Source organism: Anopheles nili, chromosome 3 (assembly GCF_943737925.1).
Source record: "Anopheles nili chromosome 3, idAnoNiliSN_F5_01, whole genome shotgun sequence".
In the NCBI taxonomy this organism is placed as follows: domain Eukaryota; kingdom Metazoa; phylum Arthropoda; class Insecta; order Diptera; family Culicidae; genus Anopheles; species Anopheles nili.
The window spans coordinates 21,720,446-21,744,023 of record NC_071292.1 but is presented as its reverse complement, the minus strand read 5'-3'; the positions used below and the strand labels follow the sequence as shown (position 1 = coordinate 21,744,023).

The window sequence follows — 23,578 nt, the reverse complement described above, 5'->3', positions numbered from 1 at the left end:
AGAACCATAGCGTCGAAAGAGATGATTAATCTACGACATATTAATAAGAACGTTTTTCCCTCAATCACATACTACATTTGATGTGCCGCTCGGTAATTGGTTCTGCTTCGAGCACAACCATTATTGTGATATGTGGCCAACGCCACAGCGAATGCCCGAGCGAATGAAAATCAAAATACCGCTCGCCCGGGAATGGTTTGAAGTTTTGCTTTGTTTTATTATTGCGTTCTGCCTACTTTACCGGCACAGAGAGATGCGAAAGGACAGCACTTTAATTAGCTTCAGGAGCGAGGAAACAACTTTCGTTTCGTCCGTCGGGTGGTCTCCCCTCGCAGCAGGATTCCCGTTTGGGTCGCGTTTGTTCTTTTCCCCGACCCCTCCACGTCAATAATTATTTCATTCCATCGTACTCATTTATCGTTCGCGTTCCGTTCGCCTCCATCACTTTCCCGATGGTGGTTCCTGGGTCGTACTCTTCCGGCGTGTTGTACTCGAGCTGGACCGATTTTTCCGTTGTTTTTGTTGATTTATTTTTATTTTGGCACCGAGAGTGGAAAATGATTTTTCGCCCCGAATTCACAGGAATGGTTGGACGGCAGCAAGGATACCGTTTCCGTTGACAGCGCCATGACAGACAGAGAGAGAGAGAGAGAGAGAGAGACGTGAACGGTGGATAGAACGGAGTAACCCGGTGTCGGTTGCCAAGCGACCGCGGTCGGAAATGTTGCCTCAACGATGGTGTTGTGTGCCAGGGTTTTCATTTTCCACCAGAGCAGCCACATTCGTTTGTGACCATTGGCAAAAGCGTACCGCGTCGGTGGTCGGTGCGTTTGGACGTTGACGTTAACGATGTTTGTGGCGGTTGTTTTTTGTACGTTTTCCGTGCACGGGTGCGTGTTGAAACGAACGTATCGCCGGTTTCCCGGGTATCAATGACAATTATCGCCGCCGGTTGTCCAAGTCCAGGGCAGGTTTCGTGTCGAGCAACAGCGTGTATTTTCCCCCGTCCCGTAGATACACGCGATCGTTTTCCAAACCACCCGCCAAACAGCGTTCGACCAGCGTTCAACGAGCGTTCCAACCAGCGTGTTAAGCGAAACACGGTATGAAAAGTGAGAGGAGAAGAACACAAAAAAACGTTGTTAGTTAAGCAAAAAAGCGTGGAATTCATCTCGGCCGACTCAACGGCAAGCAAACGGGGGAAATAAATCAATTAGCCTGTTATCGGATCGAGCTGCAGCGGAACAGAAACTGCCACGGGACGTTAGAGCAAAGCGAGAGCTATTCTAGGTGTTGATTCCCCGAGACACCGAGCACCGGGGCATCATTATCAACAGTAACAGCAACAGCAACAACAATATCACCGCCCTGCTGTCATTCTGTCCGTCTGGCTCTATCGGGAGCTCTATCTGTCTGGGCCTTTTTTGGCCCGGAAAATTCACCCCAACCCGCGTCAGCAGCTGGTGGCCGGATCGGAAAAGCATCCTGGCTTTGCTGAGTTTCATTCCAGGGACCGGAAAGAAATAGTTTAAATTGAGTAACGAGATAACGCGAACGAGCGGATGGATTTCAGTGAATTAAATGTATAATTTTAATCAATTTCCCTACCGGAATGAGCCGTCACGGGTTGGTCTCTTGCTTTTGCGCTTTTAAGGGGCACCGGGTTTATAGCCGCCGTCAAGCGTTGAAATTGATTTGCTCCGCATTTAAGCTAAGATTTGGAGCAATTTCGTTCGCTCATGAGACAATTGATGGCGTCCACGGGTGCGCCATCGGTAAACATTTCCTTGATTATTATGGGCACTAAACCGGTGCTGGTTCGAAATTTTTCGAAAGCATTTCCCAGCCCAGCACAGCGCGCTGCACGATGTTGCCACGGAAGCGTCTCTTCCCTTTTCATGCGGTAGCAAAATTTACATACTTGGACAGCTTGTGGCATGCAAAAAAGTTCGGGGTCGCGTTGTGTTTTTACAGCTTCACCCTCGTTTAGTTCCCCTCTAGCCGGTGCTTCCCGGGCAACCCGAGTTCCCTGTCGTCGACCGTGGGTTACGGAAGGTCCTCCGGATTTGCTGCATTATCAATCGCATTGAACCGCATTACCATTTCTTTGTCGTTTGCTTTTTATCTGCCCCGTTGGTTGGGCCGACTGTTCGAACGGTTCGCTCCCGCCGGGTTGGCCGTTGAGTATTATTGTCTAGTTAGGGTGGGCTGGAGGGATGCAAAAAAAAAGAGGAAAAGAAGGAACCCGAGCGCGCGCGCGCGCGCTCTGGAAACTGCGAAACTATCGGCGATCGGTGATTTTTCTTCCGTTTTCCTGCCGCGTGGACGGAGAAGCACAAAATGGGGTCACGTAGCCACCGAGGCGGGCCGGCTTGAGCACAATACAATAAGAAACGAAAGACGCAAACAAAAATCGAGTAAATAAAGCGAAACTTTCCTTTCAAATGCGCGCGCGCAATCTTTGCCCGGGAAAGGGAATAAATTTGCTCCTCCACGAGTGAAAAAAGAAAATAAACCCATTCCCGTAAGGGGGTAACCCCAGGGTTGTCGGTTAGAAAGGGGGGGGCTTTTCCGGTGGCTAAAGAGGTTTTCCCGGCCGGCCGATCCCCGAGGAAAGCAAACAATGGATCGCCCCCTGCCCCCTTTCGTCCCCCATCAGGTCATTCCCGGGCACCTACGGAAGGGATCAGCGAAGAGGTCCTTTCCGAGTGGTCCGAGTGCGGGGACACTACGGCATAGATTAGAGGAGGAACTTGAAGGTGGGGGGAGAGTCATCCCTTAGTGATAAAAATAACAAACATCTGTTTTTCGCAACCAGACCCTCGGCACTCGGGTTCACACCGACGGATCCACGCCCGAGCCAGCCGTGTGTGTGCGGTGTTTCGAAGATTCTTTTGAAACTCTGATCCCTGCCCGTATTTCGATTCCTTGCGCTTAACCCGAAGGCTCTAAAGCACAGATAAGACGAAAGAAAGCACACGAGAGAGAAAGAGAGAGAAAGAGAGAGCAATGAAAGGGGTAAAGAAAAGGAATGAAAATAAATAGGATAGGTCTTTGGCGGCCATGTTTAATAGACTTTAAACTTTGCTGGCGCAGCGTCTTTCACCAGGCCACGCTCTAGTGTGTGTGTGTGTGTGTGTGTGTGTGTGAGGCTTTGAGAAATTGTAACCGGAATCGTCCGGTTGGTGGAGGGTCACACCAGGACACACCGGAGACCGGGGTTCGACCCGTCGGCTTTCACCCCGGAGCCTTTAAACGACTGCTGCGGGGGTAAATTAGTGAAAGATAAATATCGTGCTCCGGTGGATGGGAAAAGAAGCACGAAAGCACGCAGAAAGGAAAGCGTCTCATCTGCTGCCAGATCCTACTTAGTCCACCGGGACAGGGGTGGATGAAGCAGTTTGATGGAGTTCTCGGCATCCTCGTGTCATGTCACTTTTTTATCCGCCAAAGCACGGGACATTAGTCCGTGCAGCTAATTTGTCTCCCGGGACGTGTGGGTGCTCGGTGGGCGCTTTGGGGAGGAACATATTTGTAATGATTAGCGTCCTCTACCCCACCCATCCCCCGTTTCAGTCCACCCACCCAAAAAGGTGCAGGGAAAGATCGATCTGCTCATACTGCGAACTGCTGCACGGCGCAACAAAGTTCAGCTTCCTCAGTCGTTCACGTGCGTTCCCGGGAGGAACTCGGTCCAGCTGTGCCGTTGAGCCCGATCCAAGCTAGCTGTAGGGTGTGCCTCGAAACTTTCGTCTGCTAATTGGCCCCCGCTCGGTTGGCAACAGGGATTTGGAACGCTTTCCCAGCGAAACGAACCGATGGAAAAGGGGAATTGCGTTGCGTTGGGAATGCCCGTTCTTGCCGCTTCTTCTGGTTGGTGCGCTTCCCGAAAAAGGATGCGAGCGTGCATTGTGTTTGTTTTCGAGCAACATAATTTACATAACGATTGCGACGCCACATGTGCCAGGCCGTGGCCATTTTCAGGCCCCACCTTTCGGGGTGTAATGAAGCAGTTTAATTTAGCATTACAATGCGCTTGGATCGGGTTTTCGCGCGGCACGAACGGAGCCTTTTTCTCGAAACCACCCAGCCGGGATGGGAGCCGTGGCGCGATTTAATTAAATGGCGATTACGGGCTTGCTTACGTACACCGATAATCGTTTTCCAGCGGCGGGTTTTCCGAGAAAATGGTTTTGTTTTTGTTTGCACCGAATGTTAAGTGCTTCTGTGGGTGGGTTTGGGTTGGTGCGAATGGATTTCGAAATGCCAATTCACTGGAAAAAGGGAGCGAGAGTGCTGTCTATGCTTCCCCAGACACTGAGTAGCTGGGTGCTAATAAGTGAATATTCATGAACATACGTACAATGCACCTTATGCGATTGATTATCCCACCACAGACGAAACGAATCCCTCGTAACGCGAGTCAATGTCAATGAGCTGGTGGAGAAAGGCAAAACTAAAATTCAACACTTTCCCAAATTACCATCGCAAATCCGCATGCCCGACGAGCGTACCCGATCGTTCGCAAAAACAGAACATGCATCCGTACGCGGATCCGATTCCGATACGCTAATGAAGGACTTTTACCATAGTTTGCTACTACGCCCGGGCGCGAAGGAAAAACAACCCATCGGTTGGCCATCCTTCCAGGTTGGCCGGGCATGTTGGTAAACTTTTCCAAACCCATTACCGACCGGCCACGGACAACGCGAACCGAGCACCGGAACGCTGGACGTGATTTAATTATCTGACTGCGCGTTCGGTTCGGTTCGATTGGGAGCCCGTTAGGATTCCTGTCCCGGTTCGTAGCCACCGTGGCGCAATAATTAGTGGGGCGTTGCTGTATGCTCTCGGATGCGGTATGTGTATGTGTGTGCGTGTGGGAAAATTAGATTGCCTTACGAGAGTCGACGGGAAAAGCTCGGAAATGGACCGGGAGCAGAAGCCAAACGAACAAACGATTAATTATTAACATTTGGACCGATGGCCCCGATAGGTTCTTCTGGGTGGGCTGGCCGAACACCGAAACACGATGCTAATGCCGGTGGAATGTGGGCTTTCAGCGGCGATTTCGTGATCGATTAATTATTAGAGTGGTCAATTCATTCCCGCGCTCGCGTCGAACGCCGGCAAATGGGTTTGAACTGTAGGGAACGCGTCCCGCCCAAAGCACACGATGCCGGTGCCGGATTAGCAGACGTGAATAGGGGACGAATTCAATGTCAGTCGTGCTTTTCGGCATTCGGAAAAAACAGAAACGCAAAAACATTTCCCCAAAAGCGCGTCCTTCATCGCGTGCTTTCATGTGTGCCAACGACACACATCCGATTCCGGGAAAACCTTTGGCCTTCGTTCCGATCCGTTCCGTTCCGATCGGCTGAAGCGCAGTTTCGGGCGTCCCCGCCCGAATCATGCCCTCGAATGGTGCTTTATGCGATTCGTAACTTATCTGACACTTGTGCTTCCGGTTCATTAAGCCCCGGGGCAGCCATCGGCAGACTGGCGTAATAAAAACTTATCGCTCCGTGGCGGTTTTACTTTCGCGCGTCGAACAGTTTTCGCCATGCTTCTCCGTGTGGGTGGTGGGTGCTAGGTTTTTTTTTTGCTTGTTGCTCTTGTTCTTTTGCTCCTTTGCCGCCCGTCACGGATCACCGAGCGCGTGGAGGGTTTGGCCGAAATTTATTACGAATCCGGAAGTCACATCCGGCGCGCCACTCAAAGGCCTTCCCGGACGCTCGGATCCTGAACGTCGGGTGGTTTTTGGGTGGAAAATGACTTTTGCTAAGCTTCCGGTTTTGGTTTATTTTCCGGGCCCGTCTGATCCACCGGGTGGCCTCGGATTGAGCGCTCTGAAATGCCGACTTAGGAGCATGCTGTTCGCTCTCTACGGTCGCCTTCCATCTTTAGCGCGGATCGAGGTGGAAATAAAAACCAAGAAACTACTAGTGCTGGCTGGCGCTGCCGCTATTTGTCGAATGGATGATTGCGACTGCAGATGAGCCGGTGAAGGATTGCAATATTTCCTGGCCAAATGTTTTCGCTGGCACTTTGTGTGTGTGTGTGTGTGTGAGCTTTCAGTTGTTGCGGAGAAATATTCCCCGCCGAGATTAAAGTGCCCGCGCGGAATGTAGGTCAGCGGATATAAAAATGTGACCTGAACGGGAGTGGGGGAAAACCACATAATTTGCCTGCTCATCGCACTCCATCCGACCGGAATGGCGCAGTTTGTCGAGATTAGGAAAGAAAATGAATGTCTGCCAGGAAAAGAAGAAAAAAAAGTACGTCCTTCGCTGGTTTCTTTTTGCTTGACAATGTCTTCCATTCTCTGGTGTACCACCCCCTAAACTATCTTTTCTTTGCTCACCTGCTGCTTTCGTTATCCTTGACTGAGCATCTATTCGGGTCGAAGAAAAGGGCTCGGAGAAGGTTAAAAAAAAGAAGAGAAAATTGTTTTCCTACAAGAAAAGAAAGTTAGCATTGCCGTGACCAGGATTCGAACTTTAATCGCTTCGGGCTTCATAGCGAGGTCTTTTCCACCAAACGTAAAGGAGATAGGAGTTACTTTCGTGCGGGTTGATCGTTTGTACCAACCGAACCAAACCATAAGTAAATAGTGATTATTCAGCACGAAAGATAGCGCCGGTTGGCACCACTCATGCAGGGAATGCAATTCTTGTTTTTTTTTCTCTTTTCACTCCCTCCACCAGTGGACGAATGAATGGTACCAACAAAACGATGCATTCAAAAGTGCAAAGACAGCAGCCAGAACCGTACGTCCATACGGCGTTGCTGCCGAAATGGAAAGCGTTGCGTTTGTAGCGAAACTGGCGCCAAAAGCGCTGTTGTATGTTTATCGTTTGCGGTTTATCGAACTGAGGGTGGGCCAGCAGACAACTATAAATACGGGCGGCTGCGCAGAAAAAAAAAACAAATGAATGCATGGTCGACCGTGACTTTTGCTTCGCTTCATGTGGTTTGAAAATAAAAAGGCAAATCAATGTACGTTTGTTATGATTATCGGGTTACGATTTTGTTTTTCAAACAAACGGCCCTCTATCACCACCCTCAGTAGCCGTGATCGTCTAGTGGTTAGGACCCTACGTTGTGGCCGTAGTAACCCAGGTTCGAATCCTGGTCACGGCAATGTTTTAATGTGAAGCTTTTCTCCTTGGCCTTCATTAAAAAAATCGGTATCAGTTATGGGGAAGAAACTCTTCTCCAGGAGTGATAAGGAGGACAGTTGTTGAAGTCACAACGGAGAGAAAATTGACAGAAGAGAACATTGTCACGGTGGGGGAAGATAGAGTTTTTTGTAGTAAAGCAAAATGGCTAAACTATGAGACAACACTGCGGGGAACTTTTACATACATGTTACTTCCTGTTTTTTTTGAGAATTTACCTCGATACGAGCTGTTAGTAAACACAGACGACGGTTAGTTTAAAATACACATTTTTATTAGTACTTTCGCTTGAGGATCACACATGGATCCCCGTTACATATAATACACTCAAAGAATACCGGACGGATGAACAGAAAGCACCAAATCATCCAACATGGACGCTGCCAACCCTTGCGCGATCCTTATCGCCTAGCGAACACTCACAATATGAAGCCACTCGCACACGACGTACGAGCTATCACGAGTACTGAAGGACGCACGAATGCAAATCCATCCATCACCAGAGCCACAAATGAGTCACATTCGGCGGTACACTACTTTATCGTGGGTGTGTACTGTCGTACACATCCTTGGGGCACGTTGAGAAAGAAGCTGAGCGCACCCGAGGTACCGGAAGTTGGTGCGTTAGACATGGCCTCCCTGCTGGAACCGGAGTAGTGCCGTGCGGCTTCCTCGTGTTCCTCGTTGCTACTTACGTGCTGATCAAGGCGCCATTTCTCGCTCTGGTGTTCCGAGTGCCGCAGCAGCAGTTGGATCAGCTTGAACGCACCGAACACCGCGATCGCTCCCGACATCAGCCAGATCACGGTCGATTTGGTGTCGAAGTTATCCTGGATGGGGCGTGTGTCGACGTGTCCTTCATGGAAGAACCGGTATTGGTTCAACTCCTGCAAAAGAGGATGGCAACAACGGTTCGTTAAAGAGTTCCCTTGACTTTAAGGAACCATTTGGCGAGGTACCTTTTCACTATCGACGGGCTTCGGTGGAGGTTCAACCACCACGATATCGCGGTTCTTGCCATGCTCATCCGTACACTCAATGCCAGTCACCGTCAGGATGTGGCCAGTGTCCTGCACGAGGTAGTTCTTGCCGTAGATCACGTTCTTGCTGTGGTGCGCTAGCTCTTGCACCAGGAACCGGCACTCCCAGGGGTTGTCGTGGAGCTCGACGAGAGCGAGTCCCTCGAGCAGCGATGCGTTCAACTTGTGGAACCCATTCCAGCTCATGTTAAGCACGCTAAGGTGCGTAAGCGACCACAGAAAGCCATCTTCGGTGAGCTGATTCCGTGACAGATCGAGTGTGTGCAGTTTTTGCAGGTCCTCAAACACGTCCCGTTCGATATCGGCAATGGCGTTGTCGGACAGGTTGAGCCGCACCAGCTGTGGTGTGATGCTGGACAGCTTCAGCCCCACGTACTCCAGCGCATTCCCGGAGAGATCGAGATCGTGAAGATTAGCGCAATCCTTTAGCACATATTTGCCGACCGTTGCCAGCCGGTTGTGGCTGATGTTGAGCGCCTGACGATGGAAAAGATAACAGAGAGTAGGTTTAGGTTTCGAGAACAGGTCTTACGTGCACCGTGAGATAACGGCGTGGTGCGCACGTAGGATAAGTCTCACCTCCAGATCGTACAGCCCCTTGAGGCTGTAGTCCTCTAGTTGCTCGATCTGATTATAGCTTAGATCCAACACCCGCAGATCGCCGTTGTTCTTGAAGCTCAGATTGCCGATCGTTTCCAGCTCGTTGTTGCTGATGTTGAAGAACGCCAATCGTGGCAGACTTCCGAGCAAATCAGGTGCGAGAACACTGAGCTGATTGTCCTGCAGTTGTACCACCTTCAGGTGACCGTTTCCGATGAACGCGAACGGGTTTACCGTTCGGATGCGGTTGTGATGAAAGGCTACATGTGTCAGCTTCGTCAACCCTCGAAGCATGCTCTCACCGATGCTGGTGAGCTGGTTCTTGCCAAGATTGAGATACTTAAGCTGTGCCACCGGCTTGAATGTGCCCTCGGGAATGTTGGCGATGAAATTGACCGCCAGGTTAAGCTTCACCAGCGACGGGTACCGGTGCAACGAGAACTCGTCGATCGTGCGAATTAGATTTCGCCGCAGATCGAGCACCTGAAGCGTGTCGAGATTGTGATCGCTCCACGACTTCACCGAGGTGAGGTTGTTTCGGGACAGATTAAGTGTCTCAATGTTCCGCAACCCATTCAGCGCAAAGTCCTGCAGGTTGTTGACGCGACTGTCACAGATCTCGAGCGTCCGGAGATCGTTAAAGCGGATGAAGATCGCGTTCGGTAGTTCCTGCAGGTAGCAGTGATTGATCTCAATCGTCAGCGGGTTCTGGTTGTGCTCACGAATGTTACGCAGATCCTCCACGTAGCACGCCGACAGCGAAACGGACTCGGTCTCTTCGTCTAGCTCAACGTCGGCTTCTCCGTACGGGATGCCGTTACATCGCCACAGCAAACCCACAGCAAGTAGCAACACCCGGAGCAGCATGGTTGGCTTTCAACCAAAAACCTCCAACTGACCACGCCCGCCCGCACACAATGGAAAAGTCCGGAAAAGCGGCCTACCGTACCGGGGGTGCACACTTGCGGGTATTAATTTTTGGCGCTTATGTCACGCCGGAGCGTTCGGCTCGCGCTACACCGCAGAACCGGCGTTCAAAACTTTGCCAATTTTATTTAAATTATTTAACACCACTCATTTGCACTACCAGCCGGACACGTTTTCGCTCTCTCTCTCTCTCTCTTTCTCTCTCACTCTCTCTGTTTCTTCCCGGCTCAACGTCGTGTGAAAAATAAACAAACTTTTCGTTGCCCGTTTCACACACTTTTTGTCCGCTTGTGGCCAGGTCCACCTAAGGGGTATTTTTTTCCCGTTTCCTTCCGCGATGGGTGCGATCGGATCCCGGGTTTTCCACAGCACCCAGGTTTTCGAAAGCTTGCTATTCACTGGTGACCAGTTTGTGACCGAATCGCGGTCCGTTTCTAACCGCTGATGGGTCGAATGGAAAGTGAAAAGTTTTGCACCACTCCACGAAGGGTTGCACGTTAAAACTAGAGTTCCTTTAAACGTGAAGAGACACACGCGCACACAAACACGTGGAAACGCACGGGGGAAAAAAAACACGTCGGTTGGTGATCTTTTCTCGCGATGGCGAAGAACGTTACCGGATCGCTCCGACGGCTTCTATCAACTGTCAACGGTGGCCGTATTTATGTGTCCGCGATCGTTTGTTGCTCGGGTTTTTGGGACTGTCGGGGAACACCGGGTGGGACGTTTTGGCGGCGAAAAAGATAATGCCCGTCAGACAAGTGCCTATTTTTATGGTGCGGCTTTGCGTCGCAGGGATTTCGCGGCCATCCCGCGTACGCCAAGGGCGACAGAGAATGAGAGAGAGAGAGCGCGTACAGAGAGATAAAGAGAGAGCTCATGATGAGGATCAAAGAAAAGCGTGACAAAGAGCGGGAAAGGCCGCTGGCGAGAGACATATGATGCGATATCGAGAGATATAGTGCCGGCGTAGTTAGGGACATTACCACGGTTAAGTGGGTTTACTTGTACGAAAGCGGGGGAAACCGGAGGATAAAATTAGTCATTTAAGAAGGTCATGCTTATGATGGTTTACGATGAATGAAAATCCCTTTCCGAGTAGCAGCAACGAAACGAAACGTGCGACTAGGCGAAACTTGACGCGTTGGGGTTGTGCTGCGTGAAATAATGCGGTTTGGATGCTGTACTTAAAAATAACTCTTGATAAAGCGGCATGATAAAGCATTCGATTACAGCCAATTACAGCGGAAGTTTTACTGAAGAGAAAGTGGGAGAATAGTTTATTATTCACACCAAACTAATAATTTCTTTTGTTAACGGTGATTTGAAATGATTTTGATTTTTTTTTTCACGTCAAATATTTGAAGATCAAACCCATTGTGGTGAAGGGTTTTTTTTCCAACTTTTCTACACCTTTCTCGTGTGTGTGCGTCCTGTCCCACACAAAACGCTGGCTTTAATTTCATTTCGGGTCCACTCACGCAAACCCTTGTTGCCACTGTTCGTTCTCTCATTAGGACGCCAGCTGACACCGCCACTTGAGCCGTTTGGCCACAATGGCCAAGAGACAACCGCCCAGGGAAGCCGACGAAGCATCCAACAGCTACGTCACACGTAATTTATAGCCACACGCGTGGTCGCGTATCTCGCCCGCTCGCTCGAAACGCCCAAGGCAAACAAACAAACCGAAACGCGACGCGGAACGACGACGGACAACAAACATCAATCCGTGCAGGTGGCTTTAGGGGTGGATCGCGGTGCCAGGTGTTAGGAATTGCTGGAGCAGGTTTTCCCCCCATCAGAGAAGAGCCTCGGGTGGTTTGGCGGAGTGTCAACAGACCGAACAACCCGCGTGGAGGGCGTCGGTCAAGATCATGCTCGAGCCGGGTGGAATCTTGGCGAATGGCGAATTCCAACACCGGATGTGCATGGGTGTGCGCGAGAGAAGAAGAGATCATAAACACACATAAAGTGCTCGAAAAGGGGTCGGAAATGATGCGGTGAGAGAAGAAAATAAACAAACAGTGCCTAAGAACGAGGGCAAAGGAGAAAGATAATGAGCGAATGAATGGCAAATAGAGCCCACTAACACGGTCTAATTAGCGGGCTGAGGAGCATCAAACAGAAGGACCCGAGCTGGCCTGCCCATTCGAGACAATGTTGCGAGTCACACGCGTGTGTGTGTACGGACATGCACACGCGCAAGGGGCCACCATTAGAAAGCAATTATGCTAGCGTGATAATATTTTGTTTTGGCCGCTTCTTATCACTTCCTTCACTCGCTTTCACTGCACACACACTCTGGGGCACTTTTCTCGAGCAGCTGGTCCGCTCGGGTGCAGTGAACAATTAAACCGGATGCAGCAGGGATCCTTGAGCGTGCTGGTCCTTCGGTGTAAGGGCGGTGTGGGATTTAACTGATAACAATGGCGTGGGCGAGTGTTGATTTTACACTGGTGTTTGCAAATGAACTCAAATATGCACGCCAATTGTGCAGTTAATGGCTTGCTAATACGTTGATGGCCCTTTGAAGGCGGCATAAGCAATTAACCGCGTTTGGCTCGACGCCAAATTTGATTGGGTTCCGTTCCCGGTTGGATAATTTGTACTCGATTGCGCTTAATGGCACACTGTTGCGGTGAATTTGCAAGATGGAGAAGCTTTTTTATTCTCTTTCAATTAGAGGATTAAATTCTCAACATCCCATCGGAACGCCAGCTTGACAGCTTTCCGAAACACTTACACACGGTGCACAAGGTTGTGTCTCGATGCGAGTAAAAACCGTCATTTGAAGGTCCTGCACGTTAGAGCGGCCACAACCAAAAGGCAGAAAGTTGCTGGCATTAGTGCACCGAAGCGAAACTATAAAAGCTCGGCCCATCGGCCCACGTGGCAGCCTGGAGCAAGAGATTACACATCAATCAACGGTGGCGGTACAATTAACGGAACGCCGTCAAGCCGTTCGCGCATGAGTGAGATGCATCGTGGCGTGCGTAAGTCCAAGTTCCCGCGCGGAAAGCCTCCTTCCAACGGTGCCAACCTTCATTAGACGTCGCACGCGCGCCTTAATGACGCTAAAAACCAAACCCCACCCACTGGGGCCACCGAAATTCCTCATTCCGCACCGTGCGCTTCGCTGTTGATGGACGTGGAAAACGTTGCAACCGGATGTCACCGCACCGTGGCCGGGAAACACTAATGCCGTGGCGCCCGGGCGCTCGTTTACACTGGTGCAAAATCTTTCTTTGCCCATACGCCGCGCGCTAGCCAGATTCCGTGGCCGATCATTTATCTTCCAGGCTTTTGCCGTTCTGACGGACGCAGCCAAACGCGCAACCGCCGGCCCGTGAGCCACCGGGCGCCTCCATTAGCATTTGTGTCAGCGAAGCGGTGTGGGCGGGCGAAAAATAAATGGCACATCCAAAACTGTGGAGACTCGCGCTCGGATCGTGCGATAGTTTGCATACATGAATGGTGAATTAAGTTTTGTGCGATCGTCTGCCCGCGCGAATCGCTACGCGGGTGGCAATAATGGTGTGGGTGGGGTGGCGCACGTTTCGACGGTAGAATCATGTTTTGCGAATATATTTCCCACTTCTCTCGTGCTTCGGACTGACTGGCGCGGTTTCCGATTGACTTCGCGAGCGTGCCCACTGTGGTGCCATGCGCTTGGTGTCGCTTTGTTTCGCAACTTCGCCAGAGGTCACGCCCAGGGGGCAAGCATTACATCACACTCTCCCCGGTTGGCAACGTTGGGAGCGTGCGGCCCGAGCGAAGAATTACAGCGCACTAGAGGATTAATATCGTGTTTAATTTTGTCAACCGTCATAAAGCTCCCGTCGTGGGCGTTTGTCGAGCGAAACGTGTCACCTTCCGTTGGGGTGACGCTCGGCCGGAATGAAGCCGAAGCTTGGGCATGAGTTTGAGTCTGTCAGCATGCATTCAGTCGGGCGAAAGTTGATTCAGTTATGCAGGTGGTTGTGATGGTTTGGCTTTTTTTTTTGTTTGTTTTCTCTCCCTCATTCGAGCTCTCGTGTCTCGAAATTAACGCAATTCGCTCGGACGGCAGTGTGGCGAATAACAACAAGGCACAAGCGGCGTTCGTTTGGCGTCCAGAAAGTCTACAACCACCTCCCACTTGCCAGTGGGTGAACGATTGTGTTGAAGACGCGAAGAGCCGAAAATCATAAATCAATCACGTGACTTTCGTTCACCGGAAATGTCAGCTGCTGTCATGCCCCGGGCCCGGGTGCGCTTGGGGACGCGTTCCGACAGATTGTGAGCTCCGTGTGCTCCGGTGTACTTTTGCAGGCATGGCGGCATGTTTTCCCTTTCAGCGTAAGCACACCGGTGCCGAATGCGGCCAGGAAGGTTGCTTCCGCTTAATGGAGCCATCTGTATTTATGGAATAATTGAATGTGTTCTGGGGAAGCTGTGTTTCATTCGTTCGTACGAAGCTAGATCGAAGACAAAGTGGCTGGTAGCGTGACATAATGGATTGATTCTGCGAATGGTAATAATTTCAACGTTTGGAACGTGCGTTCGATGTGTTTTCTTTAAAATCGTGCAACTATTAGGCCGTATTTATGTTGCTCTTGCCAGTCGATTTGCTATTGCTATCCAGCTGCTCAACGCAAAGCAAACCACTTAACTACTTCATACAGCCGAACAGTCGAAATGCTTGCGAAATGAGTGGCTTCTCCGCCGAGTATACCGAGTATTGCAAACGGCTAGAATGAAATCGTTCATTATTGAACCCGGGAGGGGCTGCCAAAACCAAACAAAACCAACCACCGGCCTACAGCCCACGATGGGAAATAGGAAAACGCAAAAGTTTTCCCGAATTGATTAGCCCCACACTTATTGGAAATTGTCTCGCCGGCTCGTAGCTATCCTTCGCGCCGGGCGGCTGGGATCGATTCATTTGCTCGGCCAAACTTCGCCACCATTTTGGCCTCCCGGTTCGGCCACGTGGAAGTGTGAAATTGAAATCGATTTTGAGACAACCTCTTCAAATCGATAAACTTTCCACCGTAGCTGGGAAGGGGGGGCACGACGAATCAAGCTTAAGCCGGAAATGGAGGCGCGCCACTCGGGCGAGTTCAAACGGTTCTGAACTTCCTTGCCGCGGCGTAAGCACGGCATTGCGATATCTGTTACCGTCATTACGATTAGGGTGCGAGTGTTTTTAGGCGCAAAGTTTATCAATTTGCCTTCAACGGGTGCCGCTGCGTGGATCTCTGTTCTTTATTGGCTTTATCGGTTCACAGCGGGGAACTGCGGGCAGGCTGTACTTACCCGTGGATTTTGCTTCACTTTCACACCCGAAACCCGGTCCGTTTGCTATCCAGCAACGGTGTTAAAGGCTTGCTTTTCTTACGGTCGGGTTGGAAAAGGTGTGCCACAGATTAGGCGCTAAACGTCGAAGTGATGTGTTGTGGTGCCGTGGTGGAAAAATATGCCTTAACACGCGGGACCTTTTCCACGAGTTCCTGCGGGGTCGTATGGCTTATTGCAGCGATAGGTTGCTTCGAGGCTGCCTTGTGGGAGATACACCATCCGTTTAGGATCCATTCCTTCGCCATTTATCTACCAATTTTGGGTTTCCTTCTCACACAGATTTCACTTGACTCCTTCCGCGAGGAGCGCTATCCCGATGAAAAGGATATGTTATCGTTGCGATCCCGCAACGCTTCACTATCCGCAGAAGGGTGTGCGAGTGAAAGAGCGTGCGTATGAGAGGATGAGTGATTGCGATTGACCATTTGCGTTTTATTCGCTTGCGAACGGCAAGAGCGGCAAGGTCGGCCATCTGTGCTCTGGGCAGGAAGGTACGCCCTTCGGGAGGCCTGCCGATACTTCTCAATAACGGTGCTAAATTTATGAATGAAAATAAAGCATAAAAAATGGGTATGCTACCGGGAAGGATCTGCCACATTCTCGGAAGGAATCGGGGAAGGATACTTTACGAGCCATGCGGGGGCCTCGGTTATGGCCTTATCGGTCGGCGGTTCGAGTGAGGGTAAGTGCATGAAAATCTAATAATTCTCATCGGTGGAATTGAATTTATAAGCCCATATTTTTTCCATTTGCGGCAGGTAGCGGCATCCGGATGTGTTTGAGCTTTTGATGCGCATTAGCCGCTTCCCTTGCTCGCTGAAGGGTGGCATGTGTGGTGCCTTCGGGGTTGCGTTATAAGAATTGAATTAATAAAATATCTTACTTTGATTGCAAATGAAACGTTACGCAACACCATCGGCATCCTTAAAGTGTTTTTTTCTGCACAAAGAAAATGGTTTCCAAGTTGTTTCTTCGTTCAACAAGTATGGTACATAAAATATTTCAAAATAACTTTCTATGCTAATCGAATGCGTACTGCCTTTTGTTAATAAGTTTGTCAAAGTATTTATACCGATACAATTTTGATGATTTAAAAATATGGTTTACTACAATTTAATGAAGTATAAGATTTCATCAAAAATAAATGTTATTCCCATACCGGGAATCGAACCCGGGCCTTCCGGGTGAGAGCCGGATATCCTAACCACTAGACAATATGGGATGGTTGCTTCTCTGGCTCTACTTTAGCCCCCAGTGGTTGTGGAAATTGATGAAAATTTACTCGTTTGCCCGTCAACTCTACGCCAGGGCGGATGACGTGATGCAATAATCTATTCTTGACACGTTCGGTGGAGGGGTAGCCACACTATCGCTCCGTTTACATGTGCAGCAACGCACATGGCGCCATTTTTATTGCACTGCACTTCATGGTGCGATCGTAAACATAAACGGAACAAACTGCCGAATAGCTAGTTCGTGGTTATTAAAACCCATCGCCCTATACGTGGGTTCAGGCCTAAGCGCACAAAGAATGCTGCTTCAAAGGTTGGCACAAAACAAAAATCGTGTGGGCTGCGAGATTTATTTATTTGCTGAACGCTTCAACGAAAGAGTAGAGAAATTGCACGTTACGTTTTAATACATTTCTTTTCCGTGGCCGCATTGGAAGTATTTCCATATATTTCAGGCAACGCCCTCGTGCTTCATTCGTATCCTTTTTCACATCCACCTTATCCGCTGGTGCGCTCGCTGGGATGGATAATCATCTCATCATGCTAATTAGTTTTAAACGCTTCCATGAAACTGGCGCAACATAATTTTGTGAGCAAATGCCGAAAACGAATACCCCCGGCCGTGGCGTTCGTTCTGGCGTTTTGCGAACGCTTTGCGTCAACATTTCCGCGGTTTGCGTATCGCGCGAATTTCCTCCGTTCTTGTGAGCGTTCTCGCAGGAAATGGCACCCCCGCGTTGGGGAAGGATGCTTCGCGGGGTTGGCATTCCGAGGGCGAACATACTCCACTCCACGTGCGTGAAATTCGTTCGCTTAGATACCGCTAGCCCTGTGCGTGTGTATCGCCATTTAGGCCGCTAGCGAGGCGTGAAGAGCCACCCCGTGCTTTCATCCTTTTTAGTGCGCTACATTTCAATGCACCCGGTTCGCGAAGGGCAAAAGTTTAATAAGCCCGCGTTGCTCAAACTCGTGTCGGTTCTTCTGCAAGGAAGGCTGATCGTTAAGCCGAGTGTGGGATTGAATGATTTGCGAGCTGAACAACTCGCTCGAAATATGGTCGAAATGGTGCCACGGGAAATGAACCACATTGAGTGAGTCATAGCTGGAATTGTGATGTTTTTTTTATATAAATTTTAGTCATATTCTTTAGGATCGAAAAAATATAAAAAATATATTACACTTGTATTATTTTGCTAAAACATGAAGTTATTATTTCTATATTAAATGCTTTTATTAACAAAAGCTGTCAATTATTTTTGTACTAAGTTTTACTAGAGAATATAAACGTAGACATTCAGCACGTTCAAACCTATACAGCATTTTCTGTAGATTATGAATGTGGAGTTTTACACAAAAATAATAACGAAATTGACTTGATCATTCGACTAACCTGAATTATAAAGCATGCAGAAAGGCAAACTTCCTCTAGCAATTTCCGTCAAATTGCAAATAGGTGTCAATCTAATTTAAAAATGCATCTATTATTTAAAAAATCGCCTTCACCGGCATCATACCTGCAGCTGCACGAACGATGTTTGAACAGCTCGTACAAACGCTCGCCCCAATGCAAGGAAGGATCAGCACGCAAAAGCTCAATTTTCCCATTAACTCTGCCAACATGACAGGGACACTGTGGGACGGACGCGGAAGCGCATCGTGTGCCATCGTGCAATTAATCCGCCGGCCGGGGATCGCCAGTAAATCGTACATGATTCACATGATTCACGCAGGGTGAGGCTGCAGTAATTCTGATTGTCGTCTTAGCATCGCCCGAGTGCGCTTGTACGGGTGCACTGAACAAGAGGCGAGAGATTCAATTTCGAGCAGTATTTGGGTGAAAAATTAAACGATGCAGTTCCGCTGGAACTGCTCTTAAAACCGGATATCATGGCTGGGACGAACTTCCGAGGCGACTGTATCGTACCGCCGGCTGAGTGGACATGAATTAGTAATCGGATTATGGAAAACGGATTTTTAGCCACTACTGCAGCTTGGCTAGCCTCTCGTTCGGATGAAGCAACCGGCACCAAGAGAGAGAGAGAGAGAGAGAGAGAGAGAGAGAAAGAGAGAGAGAGAGCGAGCAAGGAAGGAAGCAAGAAAAAGCGATGACGAGATGGTAGTCGATTTTTGGAGCCCAAGCTAACTGCCATAATGATGATCCTGATGAGAGGCACGGATGCAGAAAACCTCTGTGCGAGTCTGTTTGCATACGGCATTACGGAAGAGTCATTGGTTCTGCTTTTGGTCAGCTTTATGGTAAGTCAATTTGTTCTTAGCCGTCGGCTGGCTTTTCTCATTTCCCGGCTGCCTTGGGTTGACGTCTGCGGTGGATGAAGAAGGGACATCGGATGGGGCGTTGGAGGGTGCAGATTATTGAATCGTGCTGGAGGAGATTAATACGAAGCTCGATCAAATATGTTGCGCCAGTTCGAGCTCGATACCAAGAAGAAAAGTCTTCAAAACCATGAGGAATATTTGTTCCACAGAAGCAGCTAGACACGGGAATGAATGCTTGTTAAAAAAAGTAATTCCAAATTGAAATGAGCTCAATCAATAATAATTTCATGGCGATAAAGTAATTTTACGTTGAATATGTATTAAATTTATGTCATTTGAAACATTAAGTTTGCTCAATGTTGCGAAGCCTTCTTTTATCTTGAAATTAATGAAGTATTTAGTAATGTACCAAAATATAAAAATAATATTGCAACAGAAAAAAAGGGCTCATGAAATCATGGTAAACTTTCTTTTAACAATATGCAACAGTTAAATGCAGTTGTGCTGAAACCAAGTGATAGATGGTGATCGTTTGCACAGGAACCGCCTAATAGCATAGTTCTTGTGATCTGGAAATCAATTCGAACGACCCCCTGGCCGGCTAATGAATCTCCATCAACTCGACAACCAAGCAAAGGACCAAACCGGCCATAATCTGTCCACTCGCTTGCACTGCCACCAGACGAACGCGTTCGCCCTTCGAATGGGGGGCAGATTACTTAAAAATTTAAACTCGGCCTAATTAGGTTAAATATTGCATCAGCTTGCCTGCAAGCCGTAGGCTTACGGGTGCAAATCCGGCATGGTTTAATGATGGGGCCAGTTTTTGCCCTCGTGCCAACGTCCGGTGCATCCAGCAAAGGGCACGGTAATGCACTTTCCACCATCATCCGAATCGAGGTGGGTTTCCACCGCCCGTACGCTGATGGATGCAGTCCATTAACCATTAGTGCTATTCATCATCCGCCTTCGTCCAGAACAGACCATGTGGGTGTCGAGGTGTATGTGTGTGTGTGTGGTTGGGGTGGCTATCAACGCTACAATATATACACATTTCCCGACAGTAAGCCCTGACAAGTAACGATATTATCATGCCAGCGGCCGATCCGGCGAGTCGCATCCTTGGCATACCGTCGCACTGGTGTCGTTCTCGCCTCACCAACACCGGTGTGTTCTGGACATGGGGCTATCGTGGGAGCGTGGCATGGTGGTGACGGGTACCAGCCGGAAAAGTCGGGAAAGTAGCTACTGACAGCGATTTTCGTTAAGAAGATGGAAACTCTTTCGCGCACCGGGGCGCCTGCTCCTTCACCGGTACCGTTAGGTGATGAAATTGTGTTCATGTGTGCATGTGTGTAGGCGTGCGTGTGATTCTTCCTCCACAGCTGTCAATCTTCGGGTGCTTTCCGTCCTCACTGTTGGTCGGGAAAAACCAACACGAGCTGGCGAAGAAAACGGCATCGCCTAGCGGATTTATGATTTATCGTTGCTACATATTTCGGATCATAATTTGACCGACCGCGATCGCACACCCACGCCTTCGCTTCGTTTTGCCGTTTTCGATCTTCCTCACACACACACACACACACACACATATATATATATATATATATAGACATATACTTGAGGCGCCAGCTCTCCTAACCCGACTCGTCACGCGTGATCTTTCGTTTTTCTTTTCGCAAGGACCATTTCTTCCCAAGAATCTCGCAGGAAGCCCGCGAATGTGCGCGCGCGGCGAATATAAACATATCAGCGGCGTTAATTTTTAATCACGCATAAAATTTTCATGGCTCCCACGTACCCCTCTATCCGGTTTCGCGTTTGAGGGTGGAATGGGATTTCCGCGCAACCTCTTCCACCTCTCTCCGTTCACTAGAACAGTGCAGTGCGTGGAGAAGTTCGCCAGAAGCGGGAACAACCTCAGATAACGCGACGCCCTGACACATACACACCCACACATACATGCACCCTCGTAAACATGCCCGTACCATGGTACCGCGCACCACGCACTTTTCCGCCACGTGTCAACGTGATTCGGTGGAAATTCGGCACCATTCGGTGCCTTTCACGGCGCCATCTCGCGAGCCAGGCGCATAACTTTGCGCGTGGTCCAACCACGCGGTCGGTGGCGCAATCGAGCCGAACCTTATCCTTAGCCCCTCGCGTGGGGGGTAACGAGGCGACGGCGCGCCATCCTGCTTTACGAGGCCATTAAAATACAAACGATGTGTCATATTTTCACGCAAACTTGTGCCACCTGTCGAAAGCCTGGTGTCCTGAAGCAAGGCACGCTCATTGACGTAAGTGAGCGTGTGCGTGTTGGCGTGAACGATTGCTTGTACCGTTGGCAGGTTTACAAGGCGTGTTGCCCACCCCGACGGGTTTGATCTTTGCGCTAGCTGTGGGGGTGACACCCGCGAGGGGCCGGAAAATTGCGAGGACAAGGTGAGACCCGAGGACGTGTGAAATATGTGCGCCTTTAAGCGTGTGTGGTTGAAATGTCTTAACTCGTGCCGCACCGATGATGTAACAGCGTCCTGTCAGAGTCCTGGCTGGGCTTTCTCCATGGCTCTTTTCTGAAAAAGGGCTGCTGGTTCGGTTTCGAGCCCATGGCTGGAGGGATCGAAACCACCAATGGCGACACATATCAATGCAGCGTTATGATAATTCAATGTTAATAGCGCCCCAGGACCGTTCGATATCCTTCCCGGGGGAGCGCTTGCGGGGATTGATGCTTGATGGCTTTACGGACCATTCCCGGGCTAGGTGGCTAATGTTGCGTGAAATAATTATGGTATTGTGGGTGAATTTTTGCCCCCCCCCCCGCGGTTTTGCCTGCTCAGTGGCGCTTTGTGGTGTGCGGTGTAACGGTGAGATTTTATGCGATTTTTGGGTTAGTTTTCCGCTCATTAATGCGGCTTCATCTATAACCTAAGGGGTTGCCTGATGGAAAATCTCTTACGGTGATTTGTGATAAATCAAATAAAACCAACCCACGTTCATTTGATCCATAATTTTATTGATATTGCGTAACAATTGAATGTAATGGTTGTAGCAAACCAAAAATTGATAGTATCAGCATGCAGCAATTCTTATATTGATTAAATAATAAACCTGTATCTCGACGCTCTGAATCGATGAAGTGGATTAGCTCGATTTAAACATCAACTACCACTTCACCCCGTATCGATGATATCAGGCTTCCCGAGGTCAAAATCTGTGCCAGCACTCTCGAGGGACTTTTTCGATTTTGAAACCGATGCTACCCACCCACAGGACGAATGCATTCTCTCTTTTTTTATGAAAATGAAAGCTCGTGTACCATCGAGTTGTATGGTGGTACACGAGTTTCATCGCTGCTCGAACGAGACTACATACCGCACGGCCACTTGAAGGGGTAAAACTCACCCAATATGTGTGGCCCTGGCTGTGAGTATGCTCGATGCCATTGCTGCACATATTCTCGAGTGCAAATTTCGTGCATAATAAGGCGTGTAATAATTTGTTCGCTCTCTTTCGTCGCTTTTCGCTCACCGAAATAAGGAAGAATTCATCGTGATGCATGCAGTAGGGGTGACCGGAGTCGTCCCGTTTTTCCGGCTATTTTCTCCCCCAGCCATGCCCACGGGGGTGACGGTGGCTTCGTAGCAAATAAGCTGCTGCATTACCAGCCCGAATTTATGCCAGCCAACTTTTCTGACCTCTCCTAGCCCTAAGGTGGAAGGGCTCTCGGTAGCAGATGTGCCGAGTGCATCTGCAAACTGCACCGCATGTGCGCTTATGGTGTTTCCGGAAGCAGTTTTTCGACTGCCCGACACTAAAATGTTCCACATGCTGGTTGGGAATTTCGTTCACTCATCGAGCACGAGGGTGTGGGTTCGTTTTTTTTCCGGTCCATTGCCGGGATCGTTTCGGTTTGTTCGAGTGTGTAGCATTTCACGCGAATTTTTCAAAAGTTTTCCATCCCAGTTTGTCGGGCGCTGCGGCTTCGCTGGCTCTGCTGGCCAACAATTATTCAGTCCTCCCACTCCTGAGGGTAGCGTCTTGTTTCTCCCATTTCTGTTGACTTCTGGCCTGCATTGCATGAACAAAATGAAGGAAGTTTCGGAAACGCTTGGACTGGAGTTTTTCTGGCTTAGCGCCGCGAGGGTGTTTATTTTTAAAAACTCAAATCGGGACGCCCAGGAACGAAGAATTTCATAAAGATCCGTTTGTCGGTTCATTTGTGGCTTGTCGGAACTGCAGGGAAACGTTTGTTATTCGCATTCCACAGGAAAGAATTTCGTGCTGCTAGCAGCGATTGTGGAGCGCAAGATGTTCCGCATTCCTTTCGCATTTGCATAATTATGTGCAGGTGACTTTTGTTGTCACAAAACGGAAGCGTTGATGAAGGTTGGGTTGATGTTATTCATAAACATACGGGCTTACAGCGTCAAAAGGCTAATAGTTTCTTTCATTGCTTGCTTCAGGAGCAAATATTTAAATATTACATTAAGTAGTACAAACTTTAAGTGAGATTGAAATAATTACATTGCTCAGTTTAGATATTATTAAACGTAGAACATCGTGAAGCGTAAAAAAAACGTAAGAATTTACAAAAAATTAGCATAATTTACAGCATTAATGCTTTTGACAAAAGTTTTGCAAATCAAGTATAGTTTTCCTTGGATAACTCACTCAAAACGACTATTCAGATGTTCAACAGGAAATCAACATCTCTGATGCAAACGAAAAAATCCCTTACACGAGCGTTTCAAATATATACCTCACTTCGCAACCTGCAACAGAAACGTTCAACCATGGTTTCATGTTTTAAAGATAACCGTAAAAGGTAAGAAAACCACACTGAAGTGATAATGTGCTGCAAACTGCGGATTTGGCAGCCAACCACCTTCACTCGCGTTTTGCTTCCGTGTTTCGTGCGGCGCATTTTTGGGCGCGTTCAATGGCGTGCGCTGTGAAAATGAACTTCAAGTTG

The 23,578-nt window shown here is 49.1% G+C and overlaps 1 protein-coding gene and 2 non-coding genes across 3 annotated transcripts; 1 reads left to right on the top strand and 2 right to left on the bottom strand.

Moving 5' to 3' along the window:
- Positions 1-203: 203 nt before the first annotated feature.
- Positions 204-9,688, bottom strand: LOC128723899 (insulin-like growth factor-binding protein complex acid labile subunit). Its single transcript, XM_053817664.1, has 4 exons — positions 8,801-9,688; positions 8,141-8,698; positions 7,877-8,068; positions 204-496 (listed from the first exon to the last, which is right to left on the bottom strand). Exons 1-4 carry the CDS (start codon positions 9,686-9,688, stop codon positions 392-394), a joined length of 1,743 nt encoding a protein of 580 aa, XP_053673639.1. The 3' UTR covers positions 204-391.
- Positions 7,072-7,143, top strand: Trnah-gug (transfer RNA histidin (anticodon GUG)). The gene has a single exon. It is a non-coding gene; the product is annotated as a tRNA-His (tRNA).
- A 6,550-nt stretch (positions 9,689-16,238) lies between the features above and the next one.
- Positions 16,239-16,310, bottom strand: Trnae-cuc (transfer RNA glutamic acid (anticodon CUC)). Its single transcript has one exon. It is a non-coding gene; the product is annotated as a tRNA-Glu (tRNA).
- Between the last annotated feature and the right edge of the window lie 7,268 nt (positions 16,311-23,578).